The 24007-nt window shown below is 35.5% G+C and overlaps 1 protein-coding gene across 1 annotated transcript; it reads right to left on the bottom strand.

Moving 5' to 3' along the window:
* Positions 1-693: 693 nt before the first annotated feature.
* LOC121419687 lies at positions 694-22462 on the bottom strand. Its single transcript, XM_041614146.1, has 7 exons — positions 22213-22462; positions 6440-6748; positions 5268-5612; positions 4033-4161; positions 3446-3559; positions 2199-2287; positions 694-1719 (listed from the first exon to the last, which is right to left on the bottom strand). Exons 1-7 carry the CDS (start codon positions 22460-22462, stop codon positions 1387-1389), a joined length of 1569 nt encoding a protein of 522 aa, XP_041470080.1. The 3' UTR covers positions 694-1386.
* Between the last annotated feature and the right edge of the window lie 1545 nt (positions 22463-24007).

Raw genomic sequence — 24007 nt, 5'->3', positions numbered from 1 at the left:
GAAGGGGGAGGGAGGGGGAAGGGGGGGGGGGTTATTAGAATGCATGTTAAGTGACATTAATTTTTTTCACTAATTTGAGTGCTATGCATTCTAATATAACGTGAGAACAATCAGATTCATTAGTTCAAATCAAGTTTGTGAAGTATTTTTAAGAGTGGTTTGCCATAGTTTCTTGGAAATATGAAAAAAGTATTACTCAAGTAAATATAAGCTGAAATTATTGAACCCCTAAATAGAAATGAAAAAAAACAAGAAAAAAATCCAAATAACAACAACATCAACAACAACCAACACAAAAGCAGAATACAAATAATACTCCATACACAGAAATACGATTGATTACATTTTGATTGCTTCATAAGACTGCGATGTAATTGGTCATAATTAAGCATAATATCAGCTTTGTACTATACGCTCTAAAATGTGGAGTAGTATACCAGTTTGGTTAATACGTGTGAGTCTCACAATTTATATGATTAGAATCACGAACGATAATCACAATCACGAATTCAAATTTCACTCCGGAGGTGAATTCCAGTTAAGTTTCACTCAAATTACGGTATGAATTTTGCGCGTGAAAGGCTTGACCTTAAAATCATCTTTTTGGGGCAAAGCTGACGTGACATATCAAACACTTACATAGATAATTCATGCACTCATCGTAGTTTATATTTAAGATGCAGTGTTTTGATTGACAAGTCACCAATGACACATACCGCCTTCGTTCGAGAATTTGAATTTAAATCAGTTTTTGAGTGAGCGTGTGAAAGGTAACCACCATTGCAATAATGATTCAAGACTCTCGTGTGAAAAGGCCCAAAGTCAAGCCCGGTCCGTTTACCGATGAAAGTATACTGTTATATGTCTGGTACTGATTAGTTGATTTATCTTTTTCTTCCTAAGAATTCATTAAAACCAAGCATTTCTTTTCCAAAGTATCTCAAAACTCTTCCACGCGAAAAGTGTAATTTGTCCCTCGAATGCAGTGTAAAGTTTTGAAGGATGCATTAATTTATATACACTATGAAGGCATATATGACTTTTAAGCTATTTCTATTCAAGATTGTTTTTCAATCATCTTGAGACCGTTTATTGAAGACAAACGGATTTCATGACCAGGAATTGATTTTGATATTCAAAATGAGAAACAAATATATAATGTTTATTTTGTCAAGTCCACGTTGATTATGTTATAAAATCTAGATTACAAATACTTGCCAATTTATGTTTAATTTGTCTCACGTCATCGGACATATTTCAATGTCTTTTAATGTGTGTTCCCTAACAATACTTTTCCATTTTTTTGTGATCTGGTCACAGCCTCTCTAAAAGACATTTCTATATAAATAATGATAACTATTACAAATACCCTTATTAATAAACAAGTCATAAATATGTGGTGATCACGGAATCTGGTATTTTTAGCGCAATTCCTTGCTGGGGAAATGTTGCAGGACCTGAATTACAGGATATGTATCCCACGTCACAGGAATTTAGTATAATATCTAAAGTTGAATCCCCTTGCAGTGATGAATCATATGCTGACTGTTTAGGGTTCAGAGAAGATGAGTTACCAAGTTGACTGGTTTGATGATTGGATGAAATTCTTGGGAGAGATATTGGCATCATCTCCATGTATTCGTGAGAATCCTGGATGGGTTGCTTAGGAACTACATCACTTCGGGAAACAGGGGGATCTCCACCAACACTAGGTTTGGACTACAGTTAGGAAAATGTATGACATAGGAAAATTTACTGATTAATACCTTTAAGAGTTGACCTGGAATTCAAATATACCACAACCAATATGCTCTTGTCAATAATTCAGAAACAATCAAGTTGTTCGCGTGCCTGGGGGTAATCTAATGGGCCTCTTATATCCAATGAGTTTCGATTTACATCAATTTTATCGTTGTACATGTAAATGTATAAAATAATGCCATAAGGTGATACGATTTTAAATATATCTATACTATTTTATATATTCAAAATGTATAATTCGTTACATGTATGTTAGAAAAGATGGCGAAATTGAGCATGATGATGATCAGCATATGTATATATATTTTTTTTATTATGAAATATCAAACGAAGTAGTATTCTCGAACAGGATGTATTGAAATATATATTAAGTCTTACTAAAAAAAATCGGTTTAAAAACTGAACAAGATTGGATTGGTATTGCCAATTATATTTACCATGGTGGAATTCTCATAGAGAGGCTCGTGGTTCAAGTCCTGTTGCATTGCGGTCACTGACACTCCATCTGCCGTGTCTGCGTCCCCTGCTACATGAAAAGCAAATTTGAAAATGAAAGAAATTTAGGGAGAATTAATAAAAAAATATACAACGGATATTGTATACATGTACATAATGTTTTGATTACATGTACATGTATTGTCCTTGAAGAAATGGGTAATCATAAATAATTGGAAAGAAAGGCACTTTGAAATTCTGACATTATATAGATATCGAACACTATAGCGAATTGTTATTAATTATTTTTTTCTTCTTTCTTTTTGTTTTCATAGTTTTAGTAAGTTGTTTTTTAACACTTCTCTGTCAATGTATTTTACTTGGAAATGTTTTTCTTTTAGTATTTTTAATGGTGTATATTACTTTGTATGGTAAATGTAGGACCCCAAGGAAGAACAGCAGTATTTGCAAATACAGCTGAATTGGGTGATCCTCCGTTACTGTATGTATCTCTCTTGTATATTGTATATTTTTTTAAAATCTGATTTCGGAAATAAAACAAACAAACTATTATTATTTTATTTTGGCAATTAAAAGTATACTAAATTGGTGCAACGAAACATAAAACATAATTAATAGAGTATGGATTGAGCACCCACTGGACTGCCTGGGTCAAATAAAGTTAACTGGATAGTGAAATAATTAACAATGGTGAAATGATAAGTATAGACAACGGATATGCTGAGAATCACCAACAGATCGCCAACAAAGAAAAAAAAATGAATGGCAAAGGCAAATTACTAATTGCTTATTTCAAAGTCATCTGGGGCATATTCTACAAATAAAACCAGTTTTGTTCCCTTCTAATCTCTCATTGTAAATTTCGTTAAAAGTGCACATGATGTGCATGCATGTTGAGCTTATCATGCTTATCATGAATTTGAGTCCAAAACAAGTCAAATGAAATTTCTTGTAAATACATTAATGAAACAGTTGCGATGAATAATACAAATATCTTGGTAACGGTTATAGCTATATAATAGCCTAGTAATCACCATATTCATATACAATTCACATAGACATGATAGACTACAGCAAATATCACCATCTTCTGGTCCTTAAAAAAGACCAGTTTATATATATTTTCATAGTAATTTTTCTGTGTCATTTATAATCAAACGACTTAACTGAATTTGACATAATATTGATATTTTTATTAAGTTATTGTACAGAAAAAAATCACCTCTACCTGTGTTATGTTGTAAGCACTTGTGAGAAACCGTTACTGCAATTACGCTCAGAATCATTGCACCTAATGACCCTCCCAAGATGTAGATAACTGTACGAAGCAGAGCACAGTTGTCTAGAGTCAAAACACAAAATTACATGTTATTACGTCTGACAATAATGAATATTAAGTCTTCCCTAAATTGCAAGCGAGCAAAGCCAAATATATATGTCTTACCATTTGAACTCTTTGAATAATGATATAGTTCAAACGATGTGAAAATACGACCAGAATTATATTTAGTGTCAATTTAGATGTTGACTGTATTAGGATATTAGCACTGAAATTCAAATTAACAAACAGCTTTGACCCATTGGCCAATAACAAACATGACGGGAAAATTTGTTGTTATTCTTTATATGGGATGACAAGTACAATGTCAAACAACGTATCAATAATCATTAAATTCATATAAATAATAATAATAATAATAATAATGCGAACTGCAGCCAATGACTAACCTCCATCTACACATGCGCAATCTGTGATTACGAAATGGCGCATTTAGTCATATTTGGCAAAGGTCATGCAAGAAAAACGATATCTACCTTGTACTTCTTCATCACTTGTCAGACTTGGATTACTTTCCTCAGAAATTGTCACAAGATGTCTGATTAGGGGAGTTGTTCCTACATAAATTTGGGTAGTTGTTCCTCCATAACTTTGGGGAGTTTTTCCTACATATATTTGGAAATAAAAAAGTGCATAATATTAACATTCAAACTAGTTTCATCTGTATTAAGAAATACCTTGATTGCATTCGTCATGTTACGTCATTACTTGTGTCCAGGATCCCTTAACAATCAGGGGGGGGGGACTTTTTATTGCTCTATTGAAAATCGAATAAAATGTATAATACAAAAAATGTACAATAACATGATATCCTGATCTAAGATCGGAAAGGATTTGTTACTATTTGAATTTCATTGACATGACACAAATCTCACTCCACAAAGTGACCATGGTGACTAGAGCACATTACTTTCCATACATATTGAGCTGAGTTTAAACAATTTAAGAACTTTATGTTGAAATTTATTGTCATGAAACATATTTTCTCTCTAGACAAATATTTCGAGAACGAAGCACGAGCGGAGTGTTTTTCATGCATTTAAACCTGAAAATGAGGCATCAGCCATTATACTCGCGCGTATGAACTAAATGCCATAAACGCAAGCGTAGATGTTGTATAAACTGAAATTTTAGCGATTGTTTGTAAGAATTCATATAAATACTATTCATACACTCGTAAAACAAATAATACTGGTTCAATAAACGTTAATTCCTTTATCAATCCCTATCGATTGTGTACATGTTTATAAAAAGGAGAAAAAACTAGGAATTGTTCGAGGAAATAATGGACAGGAAACAAGAGAAAGAAAAATAAAGAAGATATTTTCATATCAGCAAAAAGGATAAAATAGAAAAAACTTACTTCTCTTCTCTGAAATAATATATAGAAGGGAAATCACTTTAAATACGTATGGCTTTCATTTGATCACGGATAAAGAACTGGGAGAAATCAAATGAACAAAATATTCACTTGTGGCAAATGGCAGTACAAAAATATTGCAGTAGAGTTTCGATATTTGTATCAAATTAAAAGTGGAAAAAATAATGTTTTTAATCTTTAATGAATTTCACAATGATTATGTAAAATGAAATAAATACACGTAATCTCTTTAATACACGGTACGATCTCATGTTCATGCCATGGCTGAAAACAAATCTATACACTTTGCTTTGAAAAAAAAATAACTAATTAAACTCACTGAATGATTACCTTCCTTTGTTATGATGACTGATGTTGTTATGTTACGATACGATTCGTTCGCCACCCTACAGACTACCTCAAGCTCATCAGTACCGTTGTATAATGGTGTGAAAACGATAGTTCGTGTAGGCACTGTCAGTCGTCCATCATGGGCAACATTTTTATTTTCTTGTAAATCGTCATAAATGATAATTCCGACTGAAACATCCCATTCCAAATTCACTGGTGGTTTCACTGATCCACTGGTTTTGCAGACAAGTGTCGTGTTTTGCCCTTCTGCAACCGTGAGTAGACTTTGATTATGTAGAACGGCTTGGTCAACTTTGTCGATTACAAGAAGTCCTTTAAGTGGAACTGAAATCATTTAAAGATATGCCCCTCAAATGTAATTATTGTGGTGTTATTACTTTTTTATGTGCAACTGATTTAGAAATTTTCTCATCATGCATGTCATGATATTAAGCCAGTTTACTGTTAGCTAATGACTTTTCTTAAGTGACCTTTGTGATTTTTCAGTAGGATGAGCACTAACATTTTCAAATGTAGATGTTGCGTAAGTTTTCCCGGCAAAGCATTCGAATTCTAAGAATGTACATGATGAAAGGCATTGTATAGAGCAGGTGACTAGAATAGTACATCAGGGGTAAAGTTTTTTTGAAATCTGCTTCTGGCACATTTTGACTATAGTTCGGGCTACTGTTAAATACCAGTTATTATGAAGACTTTGTTAACTCTTCAGCTTGGATGTGATGAAAATAATATTTTAAAAGGAATACGTGAATAATCATCAACTCACAAATGCCTATGTCAGTGAATTTGAAAACCGCCTTCATGGTTCATCTCAAATGACCTTTTACTGCTTGTGCGCAGTTTACAACCGTGAGCAGGAATATACTGATAGGGAAAGGTTTATATAACTTCATTTTATGATATATTTTATTGTATTCCAGCATGTGCATGTCAGCATTTAATGTATGGCCTATGATGTTCTTTCCGCACGTAGAATTTAGAACATAATCATGACTATACAAACGATGATTGTAATAAAAATTAAAAAAAAATGATACAATTATGACAATGAAAAGAATATACTTTTTAAAGTTAATGGGTGTAATAAAATAACAGGCATTCAAAATATCCATAAACTTGATTTTAAAAAAATGAGTTAGTGAAATAGATACCATTCACTGTCAGGCTGATGCAACATGTCTTTCTTGCAGGAGCTGTCGCAGTAACAGAATATATATCCTCATCAGCAAAGGAAGTGTTTCTTATTGTCAAGTTACTGACAAGCCCTTGGTTCGTTCCAAGCGTATGTACCGTTGTGTTCTTTTGGCATTTTGTTTTGGCATCCTGGGAGCAAAAAAATATTGCCACTCCATCACTCCCTTTCCAAGAAATAAAGTCTATTGAGTCTATATCACCTTCAAAATCACATAACAGGTGAACACTCTCTCCAACATTTACCTTGAAATACCTGAGTTGATTACCTCAAAGAGCAAAAGAAAAAAATATACATTAGATATTCTGGGTATAATGTGCGAACTAGTTTTAGTAAGATAAAAGAACTAACTGCATAAAATGCCTTGTTCAATGGTCGTGCTGGGAATCGAACCTTAAGGCCTGGTCACACCACCCGAGCGCTGTTGTTTATGTTTTAATGGTAGTCGGGCACTTTGGACCTCTCAGACCCGGCACCTCTTTCCTATTAGAAGATGATGAAGTGATTTTTTTCTTTCATGACATTGTATTGAATTTGTATGGACCTTCTGTTTCTGTTTGTGGTAACTCCCGTAGGAACTCGGCAGGACAGCATTTTTTTGCTGTAAACGCCAAGCTGGTATATATTACCTTGGAAACATTTTACGTCTATGTTAATCAGTCATAGTGGCTGACGTAATAGACGACAGATATCACTCTTGGGCCTTTTTATCAAAGTGGAGACAATGGCAGAGTTGGGATTCGAACTCACAACCTTGCGATTATGAGTCCAATGCTCTAACAACTGGACCACACGACATTTAAGCTTTATCAGGCCTAGACCAGAACGACAAATATATGTCAAGCGGAAACTGTTGAAGGATACATGTAGCAAGGCAATACGCATTAATAGAAATGCATATGTTATTCCATAGAACTTGTTGAATGAATCGTAAATATAATAAAACTAAGATAAAAAAAGGAATTGTGGGTATAATTGTATTACATTACATTTTGTAGAAACGGTATTCAGAGGGATAACATATTTATAGGTGCAAGGCAGTGGAATAACACACACGAATCAACGTAGGCCTAATCTAGAATTAAAGTGAGATACAAAGCAATGTAGATAAAATAATTATTCACCGCAACCAAAGCCATATTCACTTTTACAGCAAACTCCCATTCCAATAATGAAAATGAAGAAAAATGAATGACGCATGATCAAAGCTGAAGATCGCACATTATCAAGGAAGAAAGACGACACATATTTTACCAAATAAATTGGAATGACGACGTACTCTACAAAAAAAAGAAATATTCTCCCATAACAGTGAAAACATGAATGGACACTAAAGAGCCAATGTTGGCGCTATTTATGACTGTCATCAGGTGATCACACGCGTAAAACATTTCCATAAACATGATAAACATGATAAAGGCTACTGCACCCCTTACGACTGTTCGCGATCTCATTTTGGAACAAATCGCACTTTCCTCATTTTCAGAAAATGTGAATGGAACATATTATTTCATTTGAGGTTAAAATTACTGGAAAGAATACTAATGTAACCATTTTGAAAGATCACATGCCTTTATTTTGGAGTAAAGGCCAAATTCGTTTAAAATCGTAGCAAATCGTGCGAATGCTATGACGTCATAACGACTAGATGTCAAATTCGCTTTTATTCTAAGAAGGATGATAGCATAGTCACATTATTTGAACACAGGCATTCGTGCGAGGAGTTCCTACATTACGCAGTAAGATATTCCAAGTGCCAATATTAGCATCAAATTCTACTACGTTTTATTCCAAACTTTGGATCGCAAAACATTCGTAATAAGGGCGATCGCCATAACCCTTAATATACTGGGCTATTTCGCCTAAGAAGACTGGGGAAAGGGGGGGGGCTCCTCTTATGATCTCAGCCGTCGATTGCGCGATCGCGACGAAACTTGGCACGCGCGTTACCCATGGCATAATCTCCATAACTACAAGATCGAATTCTGCGAAAAAACTTATTGCTAATTTATTATGCTAATTTATGCGTAAAATGAAAATTTTGCTTTAACTAAATAATGCCCCTAAAATGCTAATTTTTGATACACAGAAACTTTATATGAATATTTCAAAATCACATTTATTTTCTTATGTATTTCATTGGTTTTCGACCTTCTGTTCTTTATTTTTTTCAATGGAAAATGTCGGGGACTTTATTTGGACCATGAATAAGACGGAATTAATTGATTTAAATCAGTAAAAAAAAATAATGATACACTTATGATTTTTGGCTAAAAGTCTATTTGCATTGGATCTGTACACAAATTCACGTTTTTGTGCAATTTTTGGTCTGCATGCACTTACGAAATGTTGGGTAATTTCGGAACCGCGTACGGGGGGATCGCAAATTTGGTCTCGAAAGTTGCGCAAGACCTGAATGTAAAAATTCAGTGACTGACGCGATCAGAAAATTTCGCGCGGCGGATTCATTACGAAAAATGTCCAGGGGGGCTGAATCAGCCCCCTCCCACCAGGCTTCTTAGGGTTAAGACTCGTGCGTTAAAGTTGGACTGATAAACAAATCAATACAAAAGTAAAGTTGAAATCAGACGGTCTAACGTTTACTACCAGTGGATATGATAGATACCTGAAATTTTATTTCTGACCAGAAAAGGGTACCTTGATGCCGGGGGGGGGGGGGGAGCACTCGACCAAAAAAATTGGTGGCGGTGTGTCGCGTGCGAGACAAAAACGGGTGCCTTGGAGCGGGCTTATTGTAAAAAAGAAGGTCCTCGGAACGGGCTTCGGAACTACGAATGTTTGTGAAAAACATGGGTCCTTGGAACGGATCACCAGCGTGTGAGTGTGTATATGTATCCCTATGTAACGGGTATGCGTGTATGATGGTGCTTGCCCGGCTGCACGGTGCCGGGTGTGCTCACGCCGAGGCGATGGTCGGACATGCTCTGCGGCCGCTTTTCACCAAAATTGCAGCTCATTGTAGCGGATCAATTCAACCGGAAGGGCGTAACGAAATATATGCGGAGCTTGGGAGCGGATTTCTTTCCTCTTGTTTCTCGATAAGAAAAAAATGCAACGCTTTGGATCGGAAATTTGAGTGTGAAAATGGGGGTCACCTCCGCGGCATATACACACTATGCAATGTATACTGAGTGCCCCCCCCCCCCCCGGGCCTTGAATAGCTCATTTTAAAATAAATCACCATTTCTGAAGATAATCCCTGAAGGGATCAAGTTCATCACCTGAAGCAGTAAATGACCCCTAATTTTCCCGCCATAGTCAAAAGTAGTTCCAAAGACATTGACATTTCTTTGCATTTGTTTTTCATTTAATATGATATCATTTATTGTATTTCAACATGTCGGAATTTTTTTTTTTTTGGCAAATAATGATTTTCCGTAGGTTTTTTTCAGACATTTAAATTGACAATATAATCATGACAATACAAATGGCAATTTCAATATGAATGTTTATACAAATATGGCAATGATAACATGTTATATTTGAAAGTTATTAAGTAAAACTACCTCATTTGAATTTTGAATTCTTTATTTTTGTTTTGTGTTGTCTGTCCATCTCTTGCTAACCCTCTGAAAATCTGTGCAAGTGTAATGTGATAGAATCATACCTACATTAGTTTTTATCTTTCATTTTCTCACTTCCGTTTAATTTTAGCATTTACAATTCATTGACAATGTTGTTTGGTACAATAATTTCGTATTAAATTCAAATAGTGCTGTATATAGTCAAACTACAGTGCGTATCAAAAAAAGTTTACACTTAGAAAAACTCATGTAAAATTGTATATTTGTTATATCCTGAACATTTTCCTACATTTTAACATTGGTACAGATCCATTTAAGCAAATGACGATATAACTGTCGAAAAATATTTCCACTTGAGTAAGCACCACTTACTTTTGAAAAGTTAGTGAAAAATGATTTGCGCAGAACTTTGAAATAGTTATGCGAATAAAAGTAGACCTTGATCATGAAGAACACATTAAATTTAGCTAGTAAAATTGATTTAAAGATATCATTTATCTTTTTAAAACTTGTTTCCTTGCCCAAAACACTTCGAAGAGTGCATTGCTCCCCACCCCACTCCCCCACACACTGAGGCCATCGTGACGATATTTGCTTTACATTGAGCTGTGATTTACATGAAATGGCTTAGACTTGACTTTCATTTTGTTAATCATTGTCAAGCTTGGGGAAAGTGTGGAGACACAAGTATAAATGAAAAAAGAAATATAAACCCACTTTAAATGATAAAAAATAGTGGAAAAATGCTTGAAATGTCTGATATAAACTTTTGTTCAGATTCAGTTATGTCTTCAGATCCAGCTGGCACAAAAAGAGTAATGGTTTGTGCTTACTAAGTGTTGAAATTTCAGTTTGGGTGGCAAAATCGTTACAAAATGCTTTAATAAATGTGATCCGTTTTACTTCAATTGACAAAAAGTGCAAGGGAAAGTTATGAGAAATGTTTCGCAGGGTAAGTTAGACTTCGCCCTTTCCCCTTGACACAGTGAAAAGGAGTATTTCTGCGCAAACAGATTTCTGCGAGTTTTACAAAAATGGACAATGCTCCCTTAAGTTTAACATTTTATCAAAACCTTTACTATCATTGGATAGATGAGACCCAAAGCCTAGATTATATGTAAAAAAATAACCCACATGATGTATATGTTTTAATTTCCAGAGCTTTTTCAAAGTGTAAACTTTTTTTGATATGCACTGTATATGAATGTACCACTACTTTCTCTTTTGCATATAAAAATCAATATTACATCCTTTTATGGTCAACATAGAGTCCTCGATAATTTCCATTAGAAAATACGGTCAAAAGCAAAAGAAGTACATAAGTAATTTGAAAAACAATAAAACAAATGAGAAAATAAGTATGATGTTGATTTTTTTTAGTACATGGGGTCGGATTTCTATAAAGAGTGTGTGAATTGATCCGACTGATTGATTGAATTTATTATTCTTCAATTCAAACAAATTATTAAAGTAAGTAAGAATAAATCGACACATGGATAACATAAATTAAAAAAAGGAACTCACTCGAAAGCATCATTTGTTTAAGTGAGTCACCTGAAATATATAGCTGAGTAAAATTTATCAAATTCAACTACAAATTTTCAATGTTCGATAGAATAATTGAAAAATACTAATGGGGTCAAGCTTTCTATGTGTATGCACTATACAGAAATTAATACAATCATGATAATTTAGTCATACCCCTGTTATACCCCTAAAAATATACAAAACAACGATTCAGATAGTGTATATAAAATAAATTAGACAAGACAAAACGGAATACTAACAGAAGAACAGCTAGTATACAAAGGAAGACAAGACAGTGCAGAGAAACACAAATCACACACACACACAAAAACACAGAAAACAATCCAAAATACCAGAACATCTCATAGTATTGTAAATTATGCCATGGGTAACGCGCGTGTAAATTTTCGTAGAGATCGTGGGATCTACGGCGGCTTATTATAATCACTCGCTTCGCGTTCGAAATCATTCGGGTTTTCAATTTTGGGCGATATATTTTTTTCGCGGGATCAACGGCGGCCTATTAAAATCACTCGCGTCGCGTTCGAAATCCTTCGGGTTTTCGATTTTGGGCGATATTTTTTTTCGGTGCTTCTTCTTCTTCTCCTTAGATTGGTTTGAGTGGCGATTAGTCATATTTGACTATTGTCGCCATTTACTCTATTAATAAAAAATCTCACTTCTCACATAATAAAATTATTACCAATACATATGTGAAAAAATATTTTTCATGTGCATCCTTCTAATATGAAAAAGGGATAATTATGGTATAGTTTGCCGTAACTGGCGTAACTCTATTAATGGCATATAAACAAATCTTCACCAAAAACAAACCGCTAGCTTCAGCTCAGTTCCAACTAGTTGCGCTTGCCCTGTCCTTTCAAGATGCAATAATACCGGTCATCACGGTACATTGTGCCGATTTTTCGGACGTAAATGCCTAGGTCACCCATGCATAGACGAGGGGGCGCTAGTGTACCTGTGCTTACAGATGGTTAAACATTAAAATAATTTGTTTCTTTTTAAAAAAAAAAAACAACAACATCAACAAGGCGAAAACACTTGTGGGCTTTGTTAGTTATATGTGCAGAAAATATTGTATATATTATATCATACATTATTATGTATATATATATATTTTTTCTTTTCACTTTAGACTTGTACAATCATATCCTTTCATATTTCTTAATAAACAATACAATATAAAAAATAGTACATCACTCCTTAAGGCGGTTTTCCACTAGGGCGCGGACAAGACCAGGAAGGGTTGCGGAAGCTACTTTTGTCATTTCGGCATGCTGTCCGCAACCAAATTCCGTAAAGTATTATGCAAATGATCTTGTCCTAGGACACAACCAGGACTGTCTGCGTATTGTCGTAGGTCACTCCTGGGACTGTCCTAGGACAAGATTATCTAAACAAATTTGTCGGCGTTCGGTGCGGACAGCAGGCAGATCGTATTAGGACAGAACCGGAGACATTTAGGACAACGTCACGAGTGGTAAATTCAAGGACTAGGACAATCGGACAACTTGCGAATACTCCATGAAAATTATCATCCATACATTTTTTTAAAATGAATTTAGGGGTGTTATTTTGGTTTTCTTCGACTACAAAGACTATATAGGATTTTCTTTTATTTCAAATCAAATTGCATACATTGGTGGACATCCCAGGGGGACAGGGGCGACGCGTCCCCTCACTTTTTGGAAGGGGGGGCATTTGATATCAAATCCCCCTCCCCAATATTTGGAACGAGAAAAAAACATAAAAAATGGAAAGAGAGGGAAAAGAACCAGAAGGGAAAAGAGAAGAGAAAACGAAGAGGAAAAACAAGAGGAGAAAGACGAGTGAATTATATAAGATTGGGGGGGGGGATTTCATGTCACTATGTTAATTTTTTGCTCACGCTTTGTGCCCGCATTGCCTAATCTATGAGATGTATAACTTGCTCAATAGACTTATATTGAGCTTAAAAGATCAAGTTTTGAAGTAAATATACAATACATTTCTCGGAAATTAAGTTTTCAATTTGTTTGATTTACAAATAGATTTTATAGTTTTCTATAAGATGACTATATTTTATGGTCTAGATATGAACATTTTCCGCTCGCGCTGCGCGCTAGCATTATTTGATTTGTCAAAAAACTATTCTCTTCGTGTATTCCATATTTTTTTAAATATCCCTTTTTAGGATGGTCTGATTGTGAAAAGTATCAGCTAAAGCTGCTCGCTTGCATTTTGATTGGGGAGTTATGTATACCTGTATCAATTGTAACAAATTATTTTAAATTCCTCTTTTATGACAGTTTATTAAAATCTTCGGCTAACAGTTTGCGCTCGCATTATTTTTGTTAAAAATATATCAACCCATGTATCCTATTCATGATTTCAAAATGTCCAGTTATCTGACCTTAATATCAATTTCGAGCCCTCATTTGATTAATAAGTCATGTAACAATATTTTCATGATTTCCTAATAATCATTGTCCGGTTTTTTTTTCAGAATGGAATATCGACAAGTTTCATATCTCGCTTAGGAAGATAGTCATCATAGTCATTTGAAGACAAAAAATGACCTTAAAATGTCCCGGTTGCTACTCAAAATATATGCAATGATAAAAATATAAACTTGAGCTTCGCACTCGCATCATTTATTAAGCGAGATCAATATCCAATTCGTAACTGCGCTTAAATTCTTTTTTTTTAGATCTGAAAATCAAATATATTTAGCTCGATCATCGCGCTCTTATTATTGATATTATAATAAAGAATGTAATTGGAAGTTCCCGATTCTAGGTCCGGATCTAAACACACGCACGCATGTTTATTTAGATACGAATCTTGTGCCAGTTTCAGATCAGATTACCAAATATTATTATTAATGTAGGAATATTATCCATCTATCCAATTATCCATCCTTTTTCTGATTTACAAAACGTGATATGTCGAATTTCGTTTCGGCTTGCGCTTCGCGCTCACATCAAGTGTATAGTCATACTCCTTTCCTGTTCATGCTTTTAAAAGGTGCTTAGAATGCCCAGTATTTAGGTAAGAATGTAAAAAATGTTCAGCTCGCGCTTCGCGCTCGCATTATTTGATTGAAATGTGGACGATAAAGGAAAGTGTGTTAGCGGTGTAATGTAGTATTCACTTTTTGAAAGCAGATTTTGTGCATTTTTATACATAACAATAAATTATCTCGGATCTTGATTTTTTTCAACTAAGGTAACTTTAAAAAGACTGCATATATTCATAGCAAAGTCGGGGCTCTCTTTATAACATTACTTTCTTATAATTTTTTTTACAATTTAATACATAATCATATATTACAACAGAGGAAGAAAACAGGAAGTTAGGATGCAAATTGCATTCGACAGGCACATGCGGATCAAGGGGTGAGGTGGTCTTGCTCCCCCTTAAAAAAAATACAAACAGAAGAAAAATAAGTGAAATGGAAAGGGAAACTTAAAAAAAATGATATGGTGGAAAAGAAAAAATGGGGTGCCGTGCTGATGCAGCCCTCCTCTCCCTGCTGCTAGCTTACCCCTCCCAGTATTAAATAGATATACAAACAGCACAAAAGAAATAGGAATAAACGAAGGAGAAGAATGAAATAAGGTGAAATAGAATCGAGGAAAAAAAAATCGCGATAATGAACAGAAAATAATTGGTCGAGATTATGAAAGTCTAAGATTAGAAATATCAGTTTTAATTTATAGACGAAAATGTGAATCCAGTGTCTAATCGCCTTTGCCTCCTCTTGTACCAATTGAAATAGACTAAGAAAATGTAAATGGGCAATTCCAGGAGGCCGAATGCGAACGCTACGCACTATTGACTGCGTAAAAATAGGAAAAATGGAGTAACCAAAGAAGAGGGGGAAAAAAGGAAGAAGAGTGAAGAAATTGACAGACCTGCAGACGGGGAGAATATTTGCGTTTCAGCTAGTTCAATTTTTAGAAAATAATGGTCCATTTCACGCTTCATACTTTCAATAGTTTAATCATAAGAAGATTGTGCACGCTGTTCATTTTTTACGAAAAATACTTAGGTCTTTTCTTTTTCGTCCTTGATGTTTGAAAGAAGTGAGTTCGCGCTTCGCGCTCATATTTTATGTTTATGAGAAACATGCTCTGTGCACGACTTTTTTTCAGGAAGGCCTATATTTTTGTAAAGAGTCGTGGTGTAGTGGTTCTGACTCCCGCCTTGTAAACGGAGAGTCGTGTGTTCGATTCTCACCGCGGTCTAAACCGTCCTTTGGCAAGACGTATTGCATACCTTGCCACCCTCCACCCAGGTGCTAAATGGGTACCCGATTGGAAGCGAAAGTTGTTGTATGCTTGAATTTGCCAGCTCAATTTTTAGACCGGGATAAATGCAAGGAATGCTTCCCAGGGTGTGGAAATCGTGCACTTTTCATGCGGGATTGAAATGAATCCTGGGGTAAATCGTTTTGCCCCTGCTGTAAATCGTTTTGAGCCGTTCTGATAAAAGCGATGTTTATAAACTTGCTACCATTTATTGTTATTTCTTATTAATGACACCTCATTCATGATCAAACAAAGTGCTTAAAATGTAATAGGAATATACACACTGTGAAAAAAAAGAGTAAATTTACGTTGGTCATTTTTTTGTTGGGTAATATATACGTTGGTCATTTTTTGTTGGGTAATATATACGTTGGTTATTGTTTTGTTGGGCATTATGTGCCCAATACTTAGGCAAATTTTTACTCTGCCGCTGCCAAAATACAGATGTCCAATTGTTGGGCTAGTAATTGCCCTGCTGAGTGGTAAATGTTGCGAAACTTTACGATCACGAGTTGCGCTTGCAGCATGCTACACACGGTCGATAAGATATGGAGGAGCTGGGGCTGGGGAGCCTCGCTGAATCTTTCATAGATGAGTTGCTTAAACGTTTTTTTAATTTTTTTATTTTGGACTTTACGTTAAGCATAATTTGTAAGGAATTTGTCAGAATATGCCTACATACATGACATATATCTGACGCTGTTTTGTTTTTGCTTCACTCACTTGAGATATGCACTTGCACTTGTATGCAGCGTTATTGTGCATGCAAAGCACTTTCGGATAAGGTCTCCGGATCGACACGGACCAGGTACACGAAGTGAGTGTAGGCCTTGCCCAGATGTTGGGTTAATAACTTTATTAAAAAGTTGGGCAAATTAATGTCCCCCAAAATGTAGTTCAAAATATTACCCAACAGTTGGGCACATTAATGCCCCAACAACGTTGGGTAAAATATTGCCCAGTAGTTGGTAGGGTTGACTATCGGCCCAACGTTGGGCAAAATATTGGGTAAAATATTGCCCAATTTTTTTCACAGTGCACTTGAATTTCAGTTTGGAATGTACACCTGTATTATTAATTTTGTTATGATATTTGTCCTATTTGTAAAGTCAAGCGCTGCCTATTAGGTCCTTATTTCAGTCGAGTACATTAAAATAATCTAGTTCATAATCAAACGTTGCATGAAACATCTTTTTATGATCAGTACAGAATAAAATAATCTGCTCACATCATTTGCCAGTTTAACTATTGCAAGAAATATTTTAAAAGTCCACACTTCAGATCAGTAGAAAATGCTTGAAATATTCCTTCTTCAAGTCTGTAACCCCCCCCAAAAAAAAAAAAAATTCAACTCGTGCTTTGCGCTCGCGTAATTATGTTTAAAACACTGCTTGAAATACTAGGTTCTCAGGTTTGCTTAGTATATACTAATTAGGCCCATTGACCCCGTATTTCTTTACTTTTTGTAATTTTCTTGTCTTGTATTATCCCGTTGCTCCATCTAGTGCTTTTGCAAATGGTTTTTGCTACTTGTGTACTCGTTCCATACATATTAGCATTGGATCCACACATTCCTGAATCACTCCGCTTGCCTTCCTATTCCAGTCCGAACGTTCCTGAAACAGTCCGCTTGCCTTCTTATTCCTGTCCGCACGTTCCTGAAACTGTCCGCTTGCCTTTCTATTCCAATCCGCATGTTCCTGATAAAATCCGCATGGCTTCTTCTATCCTTCTTGAAGCTGACCTGATTGCGGATGGTTTCCGGAAGACGCGGAAGGGTTTAGGAAGGGCAGGACTTCATCAGGACATCGTCAGGACAGGGTCCCGAAGGTGTCAGGAATTCATTATCCGCGTCCAAATTTTGGTCTCGACCAAAATTTGGATGCGGACAAATTTTGATTTCCCGAACACCAGGAAGGGTTTAGGACAGCGTGCGGACACTCCTAGGAATGTCCGGACAGGTTGCGGAAGGGTCGCGGATTGTAATTATTACATTCCGCGCCTTGTCCTGACGCTGTCCTGGCCCTAGTGGAAAAGGGGTTTTACTGAAACGTTTCGTTCTTGAAACGAAACGTAAAAGTGCTTTCTGTATCCCTGGATCATCTTTTTTTAAATACTCCATTATTTGTCCTGGCTGTGATTCATTCAAATCTACAAGGAGCATTGATCTTTCAATTATATATTTTGGACAATGTAAAAGATAATGTCGGACAGTTTCTACCTCACGACATGCATCACAAAACCCTGTTTGATGGATCCCTAATCTATGTAGATCTTGGTTAAGACCAGCGACTCCAAAACGGAGACGATGGAGCACAGTTTCCTGTCTCCATAGATTACATTTATATGTGGGTAACACTGATGGTTGCAACTCTTTCAGTGCTGAGTTAGTTTTATTCCATCTTTCTTGCCAAACTATCTTTTTGAAATAAGTTGCATAATCTCTGATAATGTTATTTGATTATGAATTTCTATTTTGTTTGATAAAGCTTTTTTTTTCGCAGGAGTCTGCTATTTCATTTCCTTTTATTCCACAGTGAGCAGGGATCCACTCTAGGTATATATCTAAACCTTTATATTTTAGTCTTGTAGTAATAGTCAGAATTTCTGTGATAATAGGATCGTCTTTCCGATTCTAAAGATAAAAGTGCACTTAATGAATCACTGAAAATAACAACACCTGTATATATAACTAAATATTCTATCCATTCCAGTGCAAGAATAATCGCAATCAATTCCGCCCTGTAGGAGGAGGTGAAATTAGATAACCTTTTGCATTGGTGAAAAGAAAAATAAGGTACATAGAAAGCGGCTGAACTAATTCCCTTTTCAGGAGCTTTGGATCCATCAGTGTATATATGGAGTTGGTGTGACCATTTTGTATGTATCAGTTCCAAACTCAGTTGTTGCAATTGTATTGGATGGTCCGATTTCTTAATTTGTGAACTTAATTCAGTAGATATAACTGGTGGACAAAATAACCAAGGGGGAAAGGCTGGAGAAATAATATTTTCAATACTAATTTCTTTTCCTATCTTGGATTGAAGCCTATAACCAAACGGTTTACTAACGTTCTTACCTTTAAGATAATCGAACTGCCAACATGGTTTGATACGTGTTATTAATGGGTGATTACTATGTCTTTCTATATTTTGTCTGTACTTGCTTGATAACATTTGCCTTCTTAAATCTAAAGGAGGTTCTCCCATTTCCACCTGCAGTGAAACTAGCGATGTCAACGGCAGCCCGCCAGCACATATTCTGAGTGCTTGATATTGCACCGAGTCTAACAATTTTTTTGTAGTTACTGGAGCACTATCATAAGCTTGACAACCATAATCAAAAATTGATCTAATAATTGCCCTGTAAACCATGAGTAAGGACTTAGATGAACTTCCCCATTTAGTTCCTGTTAAACTTCGCAATATATTTAGTTTCCTTTTACTTCTTGAAACTACGTTCTCTATATGAGGAAGCCAAGACAATTTGGTATCAAATATCATTCCTAGGAAACGGTGATTATTTTTATAAGTGAGTATACTCCCTTCAAACTTGTCTGTTGGAGGTGTAACGTTTATAAGCTTAGTGAAAAATACCGGAACAGTCTTCTCAATAGAAAAATTGAATCCCCAGTCTTTAAACCAGGTACATAATATATCTAGATAAGTTTGTATCCTTAATCTAATATTCTCTACATTTTTTCCAGAAAACCATATTGCACAATCATCAGCATATATGGATATTGTCACTTCAGGATCAATTGGAATATCTCTCATCATGACATTATATAATAGGGGGTTTAGAACACTCCCCTGGGGGAGTCCGTTGTGGATTTGGAATGTTCTGGATTCAGTATTTGTAACTCTTACCTGAAAGGTACGTTCTGTTAGATAATTTTCTAAAAAATATAACATATTTCCTCCTATACCACATTGAGCTGGTTTGTACAGTAATCCATCAATCCAAAGACTGTCATAAGCCTTTTCGACATCCAAAAATACTGCAAGAGTGTGCTCACTGCAATTGATAGATTTTTGAATGTCATTTTCTAATAAAACAATATTGTCAGTTGTACTACGACCTTTTCTAAAACCGCTGATGAAATTAGGCAATAAGTTATTTTTATCTATGTACCACTGCAATCTATTTTTTATCATACGCTCTATAACTTTGACAAAACAAGATGTAAGTGATATGGGTCTGTAAGAGATAACGTTTTTTGAGTCCTTACCAGATTTCAAGATTGGCACTAAAAAAATGAAAATTGAGTGTTTTAGAGAACTCGGGATATCCCCAGATTCCCTTATTCTATTAATAATGTTCAACATAATTTCTTTTGTGTTTTTTTGGCATATTTTCGTATACAATGTATGGAATATTATCTTTTCCTGGAGCAGCAAATTTAGTAGATTTAACTGCTTTCTCAAATTCATTCATCGAGAAAGGTTCATTAATGACATGTTCATTTTGGTAGAAAGAGTTTTGTACTTCCTTTGTTAATGTTTTATTGATATCTTGTTTTTTGTGTCCTAAGGCATGTAAGGATTGGAAAAAAAGTTCCAAAAATCTCTACTCTCTCTGGTAAGGACGTAATGGCTTTACCTTTCTCAATCAAAATAATAATAATAATCCGCTTTTATATAGCGCTTAATCCATCGGAACGACGTTTCTAAGCGCTTTACAGATATATTATTACCCCGGTCATCGGATTCAATCAGTCATTCCCGCACACAATGTGTGCACATCCTCCACTCCCTGGGGAGTATTCCAGTCAGTCGCCTGTGAGGCGCACACAATACTGGACAAGCTACAATGACTTTCACATCCTACCGGGTACCCATTTAGCACCTAGGTCGAGAGTGGCAAAGTGTGGATTAACGCCTTGCCAAAGGACGCCAGACCGCGGTGGGATTCGAACACACGACCCTCTGTTTACAAGGCGAGAGTCAGAACCACTACACCACGGCTCCTCCTCAAAATAGGCATATTTTGTGATTTTTTGACAGGTACGCCATTTAAACGTTTTATACATGACCATATCTTTGTCTCTGGCATGAATCTGACTAGTCTTCTGCAAAAAGCTTGCCAATATTCTCTTTCCGCTTTCCGGAGAACTCGTTGGGCTTCTGCCTTCTTTTTTTGCATTCGTTAATTCTATCAAGTGTAATTTTTCTTGCTAGATGGTTTCTTATTCTATTTCTTTCTTTAATCTTTTCAGTACATTCCTTGTTCCACCAAGGGACAGGATTTTTTCCTGTTCTTTCTTTTTTTGGAATTGCTTCATGAATACATTCTTTCAAGCGTTCCATAAATGTATGAAAAATGTTCTGAATATCATCTTCAGAATTAATTATTTCATTTTTTATAAAAAAATAAAAATTTGTATGCAAATATGGGCCAGTTAACATTCTTAAAAGAGATATGTTCATGAGACATGTTATCTTTGGCCTGATTACTTAGATTTACATGATTTTTTCCTTTCTTTCCAAGTGTTATTTGAATAATAATTGGAAAATGATCACTCCCAAAAGAATCTTCCATAACCTTCCATATCGCCTTACCGGCCAGTGATGGGGAGGAAATACTCAGATCTAAGCAAGTTTTCCAGTACAAGGATCAAGTCTAGTTCCTGTTTTATCATTCAATACTATGAAGTCATTCTCATATACAAATTGCTCAATGGCTTGTCCATTTCTGTCGATTTTGTCACTGCCCCAGAGGGTACTATGGGCGTTGTAATCACCTAAGATTATTAGGTTATCTGTTTCATTAACATTCTTCAACAATGTGTTTAGAATTGATTCGTTTAATCTTTTGCATGGATTATAAAAGTTGATAATAGATATTATCTTATTGGTGACATATATGTTAACTTGTTGTAATTCTAGACTTGGATCATTGATTGGATCGTCGTACTTAATCCTATCGTGGATATATATTGCACAACCCCCTCTTCGCTGACCTTCCCTATTTCTTGGAAGGCATGTATAATTTGGAATACAAAGTGAACTATTATCATAAAACCACGTTTCTTGAACACAAATTAAATCATATTCTTTATTTGTTTTTAAATGATTAAGTAGCTCTTGTCCGTGCCCTAATAAGCCCTGAGAATTCCATTGAAGGATGGAAAGTAGGGCAAAGAAAGCGTTAGTTCCTGCGTTGTTGAGTTATGATTTCCTTTTTTTGTTGCCGCAATCTTCTTGCAGCAGTTAAAATTAAAGCATTTATTTCTTCTTCTTCTCTCCCTTCAGTTAATGACATAATTAATTGACATATAAAAACAACAATTTGCTCATCACTGGCTAGACTTATGAAATTAGGTGTGGTATTCTTTGCCGATGTACCGGCTGACCTGGTAGCCTGATCTTTAATTTCAGACAGTGGTGTATCCCTTTGTTGGGTGTTGACAGGAAAGTTAGTCTCCATAGGTAGTTCGCTTGGAACCGTTGCTACCTGTGGATTTATAACTTTACTCTGGTTATCTGTTACATAGGTTTTTACTCTTACCTTAGGTACTGATTGGGAAAATTCCTTAGCATCATCAGTGACCGTCTGTGTCACTTTGTGTTTTCCAGACCTGGGATGCTTCAGCATATGTTAGCTTTCTTATTATCTTTATTTCTTGAACTTCTTTTGCTTTTTTGGCCTGCTGGCATCCTTTGAATGCAGCGGAGTGTTCACCTCCACAATTGGCACATATTGGTGTCAATTTCTTCTGGCATTGATCAAAATTATGATGATCTCCACATCTAACACACCTAACATGCCTAATCTGAGATCTGCATATATCAGCAGTGTGACCATACCTTTGACACTTAAAACATCTGGATACAGGAGGGATATATGGTTTTACTGTAAACATCTGGTAGCCTAGATTAACATTATGAGGGAGATCTGCCAGACTGAAAGTAAGAATCACACTCCTCATAGGAATAAAAATAGGCTGATTATTATCAGCACCTTCTCTTTCTTTGTCATTTTTGTTTCTTTGGTCTTTCTTTACTATTCTTTTTACTGCTGTCACTTTCTGGTCTCTCAATTCTTCAAGAATATCCTCTTCTGATGTTTCAGTTGGGACACCATATATCACTCCTTTAGTTCCCAACCTACTTTCCTTGACTTTTACTGGTATATTGCTTACATGGGTGTCGATCGGTATTCTTGGTTGGGGGGGATGATTGACACAAATGTTCTTGTGGATGGGGATATTTCAACATTACCCCCCACTATATAAAATCACAAGTTAGGACATTTGGGAGTGGTTAATATGCATGGTGTTCTTGGAAATTCCTTCATTGTTGTATTGTACTATACTTGTATAATTTTTTTGAAAATTCAATTTGTGTTACAAGTATAAGCCTATTCTAAACTCATACCGAGAAAAAATGACAAAAATTGACTGGACCATGTACATAGTGATCTGTTTATTGAGCATGATGTATACACAGGGGCGTCGATCCATTTTTCAGATGGGGGCAAACCAACGTAGGGGGGGGGCAAAATTATGAATCAACGTTCCAAAGGCGCTCGATCACAATATATATATATATATATATATATATGTATATATATATAACTCATGAGAAAGAGACACATATCTCACCTTCACCAACAATGCGAGCGCGAAGCGCGAGCTAAATTTTTTTAGTATGTCATGAAAACAGGAAAAATGTACCTGTTTACGTTTGTTTGTAGTAACTCATGAAGAGGGTCGATCATGTATCTCACTAGAGAGCGAGCTGATATTTCTCTATATTCTGACCTGAAAGCTTGATATTCTAAGCATTTTTGGTACCAATGATTAAGATGGGTATCTAGAAGAACAATAGGCCTAGATGCGAGCGCGAGCTGAAAATTTTGATATTTTGATCTGGAAAAAAGGACATTTTAATGGAAGATATATATCCAACAAAAGATTATTGCAAAATCAAAGTTCTTTTGAGGTTTAGAATTGAAAACGGGACATTATATTCACCTATATAATCATGAAAAGTATGGGGGTTTTGGTACATGATGCGAGCACGAAGCGCGAGCTGAAAATTTTTATATTCCAATCTGAAAAGCAGACATTTTGAGCATGATTTTAAATCAAGATCGAGTTGGTATCTCAATCTCGCTTGCTGATTTCAGTGTAGCATT

The sequence above is a fragment of the Lytechinus variegatus genome, chromosome 8, assembly GCF_018143015.1.
Source record: "Lytechinus variegatus isolate NC3 chromosome 8, Lvar_3.0, whole genome shotgun sequence".
In the NCBI taxonomy this organism is placed as follows: Eukaryota; Metazoa; Echinodermata; class Echinoidea; order Temnopleuroida; family Toxopneustidae; genus Lytechinus; species Lytechinus variegatus.
This window is presented reverse-complemented; position numbering and strand designations above follow the sequence as displayed.